General features: G+C 39.6%; 2 protein-coding genes across 7 annotated transcripts in view; one reads left to right on the top strand and one right to left on the bottom strand.

Moving 5' to 3' along the window:
• Window positions 1-3,236, top strand: part of tgoln2 (trans-golgi network protein 2) — a 6,999-nt gene extending 3,763 nt beyond the window's left edge. For all 3 annotated transcript variants that reach the window (XM_046034380.1, XM_046034381.1, XM_046034382.1), the window contains 3 exons: window positions 10-516; window positions 1,211-1,294; window positions 1,384-3,236. In XM_046034380.1, coding sequence (XP_045890336.1) covers window positions 10-516; window positions 1,211-1,294; window positions 1,384-1,389 — 597 coding nt within the window. In that variant the 3' untranslated portion in view covers window positions 1,390-3,236. The remainder of the gene's footprint in view (window positions 1-9; window positions 517-1,210; window positions 1,295-1,383) is intronic.
• zgc:153044 (uncharacterized protein LOC751678 homolog) lies at window positions 2,894-10,072 on the bottom strand. Of its 4 annotated transcripts, XM_046034383.1 has the most exons (4): window positions 9,851-10,072; window positions 9,472-9,590; window positions 5,171-5,237; window positions 2,894-4,767 (listed from the first exon to the last, which is right to left on the bottom strand). In XM_046034383.1, exon 4 carries the CDS (start codon window positions 4,618-4,620, stop codon window positions 4,081-4,083), a length of 540 nt encoding a protein of 179 aa, XP_045890339.1. In that variant the 5' UTR covers window positions 4,621-4,767; window positions 5,171-5,237; window positions 9,472-9,590; window positions 9,851-10,072; the 3' UTR covers window positions 2,894-4,080. The 4 variants fall into 4 exon arrangements, with proteins under 4 accessions (XP_045890339.1, XP_045890341.1, XP_045890340.1 ...); XM_046034385.1 differs by lacking the exon at window positions 9,472-9,590 and having other exon boundaries at window positions 9,882-10,072; XM_046034384.1 differs by lacking the exon at window positions 9,472-9,590.
• Between the last annotated feature and the right edge of the window lie 613 nt (window positions 10,073-10,685).

A 10,685-nucleotide genomic window follows, 5' to 3' on the forward strand; every position in this document is an offset into this window, starting at 1 on the left:
GGAGACAAGGGCAAGGAGGAAAAGTCAGCTGGAGACAAGGGCAAGGAGGAAAAGTCAGCTGGAGACACGGGCAAGGAGGAAAAGTCAGCTGGAGACAACGGCAAGGAGGAAAAGTCAGCTGGAGACAACGGCAAGGAGGAAAAGTCAGCTGGAGACACGGGCAAGGAGGAAAAGTCAGCTGGAGACAAGGGCAAGGAGGAAAAGTCAGCTGGAGACAAGGGCAAGGAGGAAAAGTCAGCTGGAGACACGGGCAAGGAGGAAAAGTCAGCTGGAGACACGGGCAAGGAGGAAAAGTCAGCTGGAGACACGGGCAAGGAGGAAAAGTCAGCTGGAGACACGGGCAAGGAGGAAAAGTCAGAGGACGACGATGGCAGAAAAAGAGAAACAGGAGTGAAAAATCAGTACGACCCATCTGGTATAAAGGATGAGGCAGAAAGCAGTCATTTCTTTGCCTACCTTGTCACTACAGCTGTGATGGTGGCAGTGCTTTACATTGCTTACCACAACAAGCGCAAGGTACCTAGCCTTTTTGTTCTCACCCAGACCTCTCTGAAGCCTACTTCCTGTGTTTACACTGACCCAGATTTGAGTTGAATAATTTTGTGTGCGTGTCAACCAGTTTGGTTTGTGTTTTCTTGTTGCAACAAATGAAGATGAGTTTTTTTTAAAACCAGATATTACTGAGCTACTTCTGTTGCATACCTCATTCATTCAGGTCTCCACTACATGCTGTGGATTAATTGGATCATAGTTTATCTAATATTTGCTGGTCAATTTAACTGTAAAAACAAGCACTAAAAATGCAACTGTAAAAACACCACATTACAAAGCAATGCTAGCTTTTCCCCCCATGTCCAGTCTTTATGCTAAGATAAGCTAACCGGCTGCTGGCGGTAGCTTCATACTATAACGATATCATCTTCTCATCTAACTCTCGGCAAAAATACGAGTAAGCAAATTTCCCATAGTGTCCGGTTATTTTTTTGAGGTGCTAAAAAGTAGTTTTAGTTAGTTCAATTATTTTAATTTAATTGTCCAGTACTATGTGGTGCATTATGGAGCACACAGAAAGAAAAGTTGTCTGTGATATCTCTCAGTTCTACTTGTATAGGTTCCTAGTTGAATTATATCCATATTTGTTTTGTAGATCAGGCTTGGCATAGTCAGAAGGTAGTTACTAACAACCTTTTCACCTTTTTTCTCTCCCCAGATAATTGCATTTGCTTTGGAAGGAAAGAGATCCAGATCCATACGTCGACCTAAGACCACAGAATACCAGAAGCTGGAACAGCATGTAAGTTGATGAAGAAATACACCCCCTCCTTTTTTAAAATGTTAAAATACAGTATCATTACATTTTTAATTCTCTCCATTTTCTTTCAGATGTGAAGTCTTTATCTCGAAGGCATTGCCTCAAGCAGCTGAATACACTGGGGGTTGTGAGATATGGGCGAATGGATACTGAAGTTTCCCGAAGTACTCTGCATTGTTTTCAACTTGTGTTAAATTGATGTTATTCTATTTTGTACCTTTTAGATGCTTAATGTATGACTATGCAGATGACATTGTTGCCTTATTGAGGGAATTAGTGAAAGGCAGTGAGGGTAAAATAAGCATGCTGTTTTTGCACTTGTGTTGTTATTCCACTTTTAAAGCAATCTTTTAATTTGACCTCACTAAGGTCCTGACTCAGGATATTTCAGTAGCAAAAGACAATATTAGCTGTTTGGATCCAGACTTGTTTGTACAGTAAGTTAGTGATCGCACTATGTACCTAAATTAAGCCATCTGAATCTTTGTAAAATATTGACAGTGTACAATTTCTTTAAGGTGTTTTAAATGTTAAAGAAAATTTAAAACTGAGTCTATTTAGATGTACAAAAGTATCAGAATATGATTTTTGCTTGTGTTCACAGCCATATGGCGTTTGCCAGATGAATGTAATAGCAACCGTTATTTTCTAAATAAGACAGTGCAGACTAGTACAGTGCTTGCCCACTTTAACTTCTTAAAGGCTGAGACCTAGAGAGGCTGAACAGATTAAATCGTTTAACATTTTAGAAAATGATTGAATAATATAAATAATTTCATTCGGCCCAAATTAAATGATTGGCTGGCATACCTGCCTGTCAACTTAAGCTCACTCTGCCCCTGCACTCATGTTTAATTCATACTAAACATTTTTTTAAAGTGTAAAAATATCATGTTGTGGTGTTACAGAAGCTATGCATTGGACTATTACAGGAGGCAGGAGCATTTGTGCTATGCTAAACTAACTGACTGACTGACTGTAGCTTCGTATTTTGTGTACAGACAGGACTGGTATCAATCTTCTTATCTAACTCTTGGCAAGAATGGGAACAAGCATATTTCCCAAAATGTTGAACTAGTCCTTATTAACTAAACATCTGGATGTTGTTTCAGCTGCTATCAGGGTGTTGGGTACACATGTAAATGCGTTATTTATTTATCCAGACGGGGTTTCAATGCAAAACAATTTGTGACTGGCGTTGTTTAAATGGTTACTGTTGGTTACTGTATGGCTGCTAACACCTGTGGACTGTTATAACCTAAAAACTAGGAAGATGGCCAACGGTTGTGTTGGTTTGACTGTTGGGAGTGAACTAATGGGGAAAAAATGTCTCTGGGGATAGGTTGACCACTATATTAGTATAAATATTTCCTCTAGAGTAGATATGTGTGTATTTATGGTCAGAGATGACACACTTGTGCCAAATCATGAAAGATTACTGTAATTCAATGTATGACTCTTGTATTGTGCCTGTTTCCTTGGTTGATCCTATACAGTATTTCTACTGGGTGGTGGTCATAATATATGGAAACCTATCCTGTAAAAGAAATAACCCATTTGCTTCTTTGAAGAAAGTCCATATTATGTTCCAAAAAATATTTTTATTGTGAAATCTGAAAACAAAATAATCAGATTTGTTTACAACACTTTGCTCTGTTCCTGCGTCACATAAGTACCAGAATTAAAAAACATAATGGGCCATTCTTTCAGACAGTCTGGCGGAAAGGAGCATGTTTTCAAGATGTTTAGTGACCATATAGCTAAATAACTACAATAAGTATAAAGTACTCATTTATCTCTGTTAGGAATGGCTGTCCATCCTGCTGTCCTTCCAATGTATGACTGCCCAAATGTGTGCGCGCTGAACCAATTAAGATGAGCACTGATTCTGAAATAAAAGCTTTTTGTACTTTGTAGTCTCAAATGATTTTGATTCCTTGAGTGGCTTGACAAGTAACTGCTGCTTTAATGATTTAGGGCTTCTCATATACAAGCCTATACTCAGTGGTAGAAAAAGTACTTAGGTTCTTTACTTACAAGGTAGAATGTCCTGCATTCAAAATCCTACAGCGAATTACTAGCAAAATATACCTAATGCATCCAAATTAAAAAAAGTAGCCTACCTGTTATGCAGAAAGATGGCAACCAAGGCTGATATAGTTATATATGACATTAATATACACATGGGACAGTACCCCAGCCGTTGCCTGTTCACCCAGCTGCCTTCTGGGAGGAGATAGAAGTTTCTGCTGCCGCACCACTAGATTGCAGAGCAGCTTATTCCCCCAAGCAATCAGACTTTTAAACTGAAATTCATCCTCAGCACTGCTCCATAGTTTATTTCTGTTTACCATTTTTATCTCAATTTCACTCTATAACTTGTATTGTGACAAATAAATCTACCTTGAAATATATTTTCAATTAGTATTTTAAACTGATGCAACAATATACATAACATTTTATTGTTGTAGCTGGTCTAGGGGGAGCCAGGTTATCTACTTTAGACAGTTAGTTTAGCTTAGGGTCAGGCCCCCTCCAATGGGTCACCAGATTAATTGTGAGATGATTAAGACATGAAAATAAACTACACGAATTAAAGAGTTTTTTGTCACCAGATAATTAGAGTAGAGGTAGGCTATAAAAGCCCATAATAACTCTTCATGGAGCGCATTAAGTCTTTATATTCTTCACATGGCTAAACAGCATTTTGTCACTAGTTATGCGACAGACATTACAGTAGCTGTCCATACATTCATTCATTAAGTTCTTCACAGGGGCATCATATTCCTGGCTTCCTCCTCATAAATGTCTGGTATCTCTCCCATGGAGGAGGAGACCATTAGTACAGAGTTATGCCCACGAAGCTCCATCTCATACCGGATGAGCTGCTTCCAGAAGCCATCATTCGGCCTCACTATGGGTCGACAGGTCTTCACCCACCTGTGGGCTTCCAGGAGAGTCACACCGCGGTGCTTCATCAGATAGGCCATGCACAGGGCGGCGGAGCGGCTCACTCCAGCGTTGCAGTGCACCAATGTGCGGCCACCGCACTCTGCAGTGATCTGTATTTTATCTGCCACCTCGTCAAAGTGATCGCAGAGTGGAGACATCGGGGAGTCAGAGACCGGGATGTGGGTGTACTCCACCCCGGGATGAGGACTGCCCTTGGTCTCAGTAACGTTCACGATGCAGGTTATCTCGCACCGAGTCACCTGGGAGGAATCATTAGCCGCTCTGCCATTACTGAGATAAAGATGTTCGGTGACTCGGCACAGGCCTGATAGGCCTGCAGGGCCCGACTGATGCATAAACGGCGTGAAATTCACCGCTGCAACAAAGCTGTGTTGTCTAGATGTTGTAACCCGGCGGCGGGAGAGGGTACTGCCAGTTGTAAGGCAACTCAAAAAGGCCAAATATGTGTGAGCGCACACACTGTCGCCCCCAGCTGGATGGGTCTTTTCATGAGGTAAACATAACACAAGACTGTTTTCACTCATTTTAATTACAAAAAAATTATTTGATGACTTGTTTTACTGATATTCCTCCCTAGTCATTTTTGCTTGATTTCTGTTTCATTTGTAGGCCTAGTCAATTCAATTTTAAGTCAACCTACTTAATCTAATATTTAATAATATTATTGTTTAAACAATTAATTGAAAAACAAAAATAAACAACTTAAAATAATAGATAAAAGAGTAAAATCTAGATGCCACTATCAACCCAGTTGATTCAGGCCAGTACGAGACATTTTGACCAGATGAAGACAACCTGATGCACAGACATCACAATCTTTTAAAACACAAGAGACATCTGAAAATAACCATTTCAAGGTAGGCCGGCTTTATGTAGAATTTTTACCTCAAAATATTTTGTAGTTGCTTTCTGTAAATACTGTCAAGAAATCACACCTTGGGTGAGGCTGGACCTGAAACAAGTGATAAAACATTTAGTTGATGGACATTAAATTCATCTGCAACTGTTTTGATAATAAATTAAAGGTGGGTAATGCAATTCTAGAAAAACACAATACCATGACAAATACCATACAGAGCAAACAACAACACATCAAGTAATGTAAGTTATGTTAGCAATGTTGTTTGTTAGCAAAATGTTGCTAAGCTAAGCTAACATGCAGAGCAGTTTCCCAGACTCAGCACGGTGGAGACTCCGCTCCGCGAATGTGATACAACTCTCCTGCTATAGCAACAACAGCATATTTAAGCTTGAACCTTTAGGGTGAAAACAAGCACTCTAAACGTGTGAGGACCAAAGTGACAAAACTAGTGGCACTGCAACTGCAGAGTGTGGATGACTAAATATGCATTTGACCAGGATGCAGGCTACAAGAACAAACACAGGTATACGTATGTGTGCACACAGTTTTAAATGTCTTACTCAACTGGCTGGATGAGTATTGCCTGTTAATAGATGGTTCAAAGTCACACCTGCTGTGCAAGTTGCCATATCTCACTGAGAGACAATGGCTTCCAGTGTCTGTCCCTCAACAGAAAAAGACTGTCTAGCATTTCAAAAGCCACACAGGTTTGTCCTTTGAGTTAAAACTTCTCAAAGAACTGAATCACATTCTTTGACCGGATCAAGAACACTAACAACATCCAGCATTTTGATCTTTGAAGAAAAGAAGAAACATTACATACGTTAAGTGACACATATCAAAACATTTTTTTTTAATCTACCTCTCTTGTAGCAACCACGCTATCCTCATTCTTAAGAATCTTGAGGGCAACTGTGATGTGATTAAATTCAGACATTCACCAGTGAAGTCCCGACTGAGGTAGCAACTTATGTTGCTAATATGTCGGTCTTTTGCAGCACAAACATGAGATGGTGTCTGCTTTCAGAACCCAAAGTGGGACCTGATTCCACAGGCGAGGAGCTTTATAGCTGAAGGTTCTGGATCCCATTCTACTATTGGAGATTCCAGGAACCACAAGTAACCCTGCATTTTTGGAGTACACTCTCATTGTAAGGTACTAGCTCTTTAAGTTCCTTTCCGGGAACCATCACCTTATCGTGGTGGAGAGGTTTGTGTGTCCCTATCAACCTGAGGGCTGTGTTGTCTGGAGGCTGGTGCTTCTGGTAGGGCCTCCCATGGAAAAGTGGTCATTACAATATTAATACATTATATAAAGTCAGTGTTCAAAACAACCCCCATAACAAAACAAGGAAGAGGAGAAACTACTCTCCCCGGAAGGGATAAGAAGAGTTTTCATACATCTATGTTAAAGGACTGTGGTACATAGCCTGTCAGGTTGTGTGTGTGTTTAGTTTTCCTTACCCGTTTTATCTGTTGTCAAAAAGTTGGCTAACCTTGATGACATTTTGCAAAGTTTTTCCAAATGTGCCACATCATAACTTCTTCAGCCAACTCTGGTTTGTAGGTTGTGAAATGTTTCAGCTGGCAAGCTTAGCTATTACTTTCTTGATGTCATAACAAAACATCAGTTCAATTCCAAAGAAAGGATTCTATGGCTTTTTAAAAACTGATCAACGCGGGACATTCACTCAGACAAAGAGATTGTTAATTTGTGATCTATGCAGTTGACCACTTTCTATCGAAACGAAAGGGAATAAAGTGATGTGAAGCATATTTGTTGTACTTGTTTCAGGTAACTGTAGTCCCAAATAGTGTGTTAATTTGGCAACTGACACTCTTTTAAAATGAATATACATTTAAGTTCAATCACATTTTTAGTCATTATAATTTAAGGCATCAAAAACAGAATACATTTTAGTCTCATTTTTGTCAGTGACAATTTTGCATAATTTCTGTCTTTTACATTTGTATGTCTTCCAGGCATTTTAAGATCGCAGTCACCATCTTTAATGTTTCTCTGGTCTGTTTTAGCCATGTTTACTTGTTTATAGCAGAATGTAACAGTTCTCAGACACTATCTGCTCTGCAGTAATACAAGAGACTCCTCCTTAGTAAATGGGTGATTCTTAGACTATCGTAATTCAAACATTAAATAACTCATCATTGTCGTAATAAGCATACTTTGATAGAATGAACATTAAATCTTGACATTTGAATTTATGTATATTAACTTCAAAATTACACATACATGTTATCAGAAAATGCTTTATTGCATTTATTTAAGTAGTTTTTACACGTACGAGGAATTTGCTTTGAAGATAAGGTGCTACACGTAGACAAACCTACAGATGACAAATGCAGATATATAAATATGGAATAGATTGACAATATAAATAAAAGATAGTATTCTCTGGTCTGTATTAACCATATGATTTGGGTATAGCTCCAGGGACGTCAGTGTGGGTTCTGACGGTCCACCACTTTGTCCCAGACTGAAATATCTGGACAAGTATCAGATCACAATGAAAAATGAGAAACAGGGGAGTAGTTAGATATAGGAATCAGATGACTGAGGCCGGAGAGAAAGTGAGGGCATCTGGTGGATGGATTGTGAACGGCAAATCTGTCATGTCTAAATAATGCATGGGCCTGGGGGAAGAGTGAATGTGGAAGAGAGGGACGGAGGTAGAATGGACAAAACAGGACTGGGACAGCAGTTATGACAATGTGGTTGATGTGTTTTAATGAAATATCACAACAAATTTAATAGATTGTCATGAAATGTGGTACAGAGGTCAGGATGAATGGTCACAAATTTGGTGATCCCCTATCTTTCTATGTAGCACCATCCCCAGATCAAATTTGTTTTATTAACAAAATACTTCCCCTCAGAAAAGAGTGCTGCTGCATCTGGAGGTGAGGTCAGAGCGTATGTGTAAAGTTTTTCAACTAAACTGACTAATATTAATGGATGCAGGAGTGTACTGGGACTGAAATTCAGCCTGGGACTTTCAGACAGAGATGCCTTTAATGCGAGCATGCAGAAATATTTTTTGCAGTTATTTTAATACATATTGGTGTTTGTTGTATAGTAGTCAAATTTTAGGACGACATCTGCCTCTTCAGTTTTTATAAGCAAGGCAGCTCTGCACTGAAGACCAGGTCATGCAAACCTGAGTCAGAGCTAAAATACTTGCACGAGGAACACACTAAAATAATCAGTTTTCTAATTCTATCTATGCATAATGTGATTGCCTACCCAGCTCTACACACTGTCATTGTTTTATCTGGTTACATTGACCTTGACCTACATGCAAACTGTGACAAAGAGGGAGTTCACACAAGATACTTAGTTAAGTATAACTGATTAAACTAAAATAAACACAAGTACAAAAGATGCCACAGAATGGATGTAACCTGCTAGAAGGGAGAGCGTGAAAACACGGGCCAGCTTTTATAGCTTATGGGTCCAGGTGAGAGCCATCAGCTGATGACCCTCCCAATTTATCCAGTTGACAGGACAACCTCCAGACAGTGGGAGGTGTGTCACACCCCCCATCTTGAGAACAAGGTTCCACCCTTGACATCTGAAATCCAAATATACTAAAGGCAAAACACATATATATTAAATTTTTACTTTGGCCATTGATAAAGGTCACATGCTGCCATAAGTGACTCTTTTCACTTTAATCTTACCATATCTAATCCCAGACCCAGCAACCTTGAATCAAGGGAAGCAATTTAAGGATAAGAAACTGGTGAATCAGCAAGTCAATAGTCGCATGACAAAACTGGTGCTCATCAGTGCATAGAGGTTCTGAACGCTTATGGCTGAAAGAGTGTAAAGATATACCAACCTCAAGTTGAGGTCAAAGCCGTGACCCAAAGTTCACGTTCCATTTGCTATCAAACTAATGTCACCCTAGTCTTCAGACAAATACTGGTGGTGGGTATTTATGCACTGATTCTGCTGGTACTGAAAAGCAACCAGAAATTGGAGACCCTCCAGAAACCAGGGAAATGTTCCTAAAACATCTTCAACCATGTTCTCCGTTCAAAATCTTATCTACAATGCAAAATAGTAAATACCAAAGACACTATCTTCACTGCACAGACCAAATTGGTCACCAACATACAAATCAACAATTAATTTGCCACAGTAGGCTAGGTTTAACCTTATCAAATGGGTTTGGATCCAGGACGAGCCCCCACTTGTCACAAACCAGTACTTTGCCTGTGACAAATAGGAGGTGAGACACAACAGGTTTGCATGCTAAAGATATGATTTATTGTAAAAGTAAAAGAAAGGTCAAATAATTACCAAAAATATGCAGTGTGGCAAAGCATGACTATCAGTTGTATCAGCTGTAGGTAAATGAGTGAGGTGTGTGGTCAGGATAAACCAAAAGAAAGACAGAACAAACCCGGTAAGACGCCAGCCTAGGAGGAGAGAGAACAAAAGGCTGATAAGTCCTGGCTAAATAAGCTCTGAAGGTAGAGCTGCACAGATGATTGCCCAGCCCAATCAGCCTCCCTGCCTAAAACATACAGAGATTCCTTGCTTATAGAAGGATGTTGTCTTTGCAAACTGTTGTTTTTAATATAGGCTATATAAATAAATAGCATGCCTATTAAAAAATGCACATACAAATAATTTAAGTGGCCTACATAATAAATGCATTAGCATCCAAATTGTGCACCTGTCTCTGCCTGTGCAGGATCCTGCATCACCTGCTGCAACTTTCTTCCATGTCGTCGGTTAATTAGGTGAATTTAGCTGCTTCTCACACGAACATCTTTTTCTTCTTAATTCTTACTTTTTTGGCACCACACATTTCTTTTTCCACTGTCTCTCTTTTTGGCACATTTACCGTCTCTGTTGTCTCTGTTGCATTTTCCAACACAACCCAGTGCTGAGTTCACCCCTGACAAAACGTTTGGAGATTGAACTCGCCCCAGGTGGAAAGTAAACTCCTTTGATCGGCGCCGTTGAGCCAATCAGATTTCAGCAAAAACGAGGATCAGTGGCCAGTCCACCCCTGAATGGATGTCAAACTAGATTCAATAATTAGAGTATTTCCATTATCATAATGTTAGACAAATGTTAAGTTGCTTGCGAAAACATATGTTATGTGAGCACACGAGTCTGCACCTAAACACTTTACATCCTTCACTGTCAGACTGAGACTGATTACTTCATTGGCCCCATGCTACTACAATATGGAAATACAGATTTTAACCAAGAGATCCTTTCACATTGTGACCTCGCAGCAGGTCAGAGACGCTGATTGGCCAGGACATCCTTGTAAAAGAGATCTTAATGGATTTCTTTCCTGGTAAAATAAAGGTAAAATAAAAAATAAAAAAATTGGCCTGCTGATAGAAAATTGAAAGGAAGCACAAAAATGCTGATATTTCCAGCTTTGGAAAAAAAGGCAGGAGAGACTGGAAGGAAAGACAGAGGGTGACAAACGCACACAGGTAAGAGATCAGGGAATGGGAGTAAAAGAAGAGTGAGATTCAGAATAGGTGAAT

Source organism: Micropterus dolomieu, linkage group LG21, assembly GCF_021292245.1.
Source record: "Micropterus dolomieu isolate WLL.071019.BEF.003 ecotype Adirondacks linkage group LG21, ASM2129224v1, whole genome shotgun sequence".
NCBI classification, from domain to species: Eukaryota; Metazoa; Chordata; class Actinopteri; order Centrarchiformes; family Centrarchidae; genus Micropterus; species Micropterus dolomieu.

What these genes read in the sequence shown, in the direction of transcription:
- zgc:153044 (XM_046034385.1), bottom strand. Translation starts at nt 4,620, where the DNA reads ATGCATCAGTCGGGCCCTGCAGGCCTATCAGGCCTGTGCCGAGTCACC.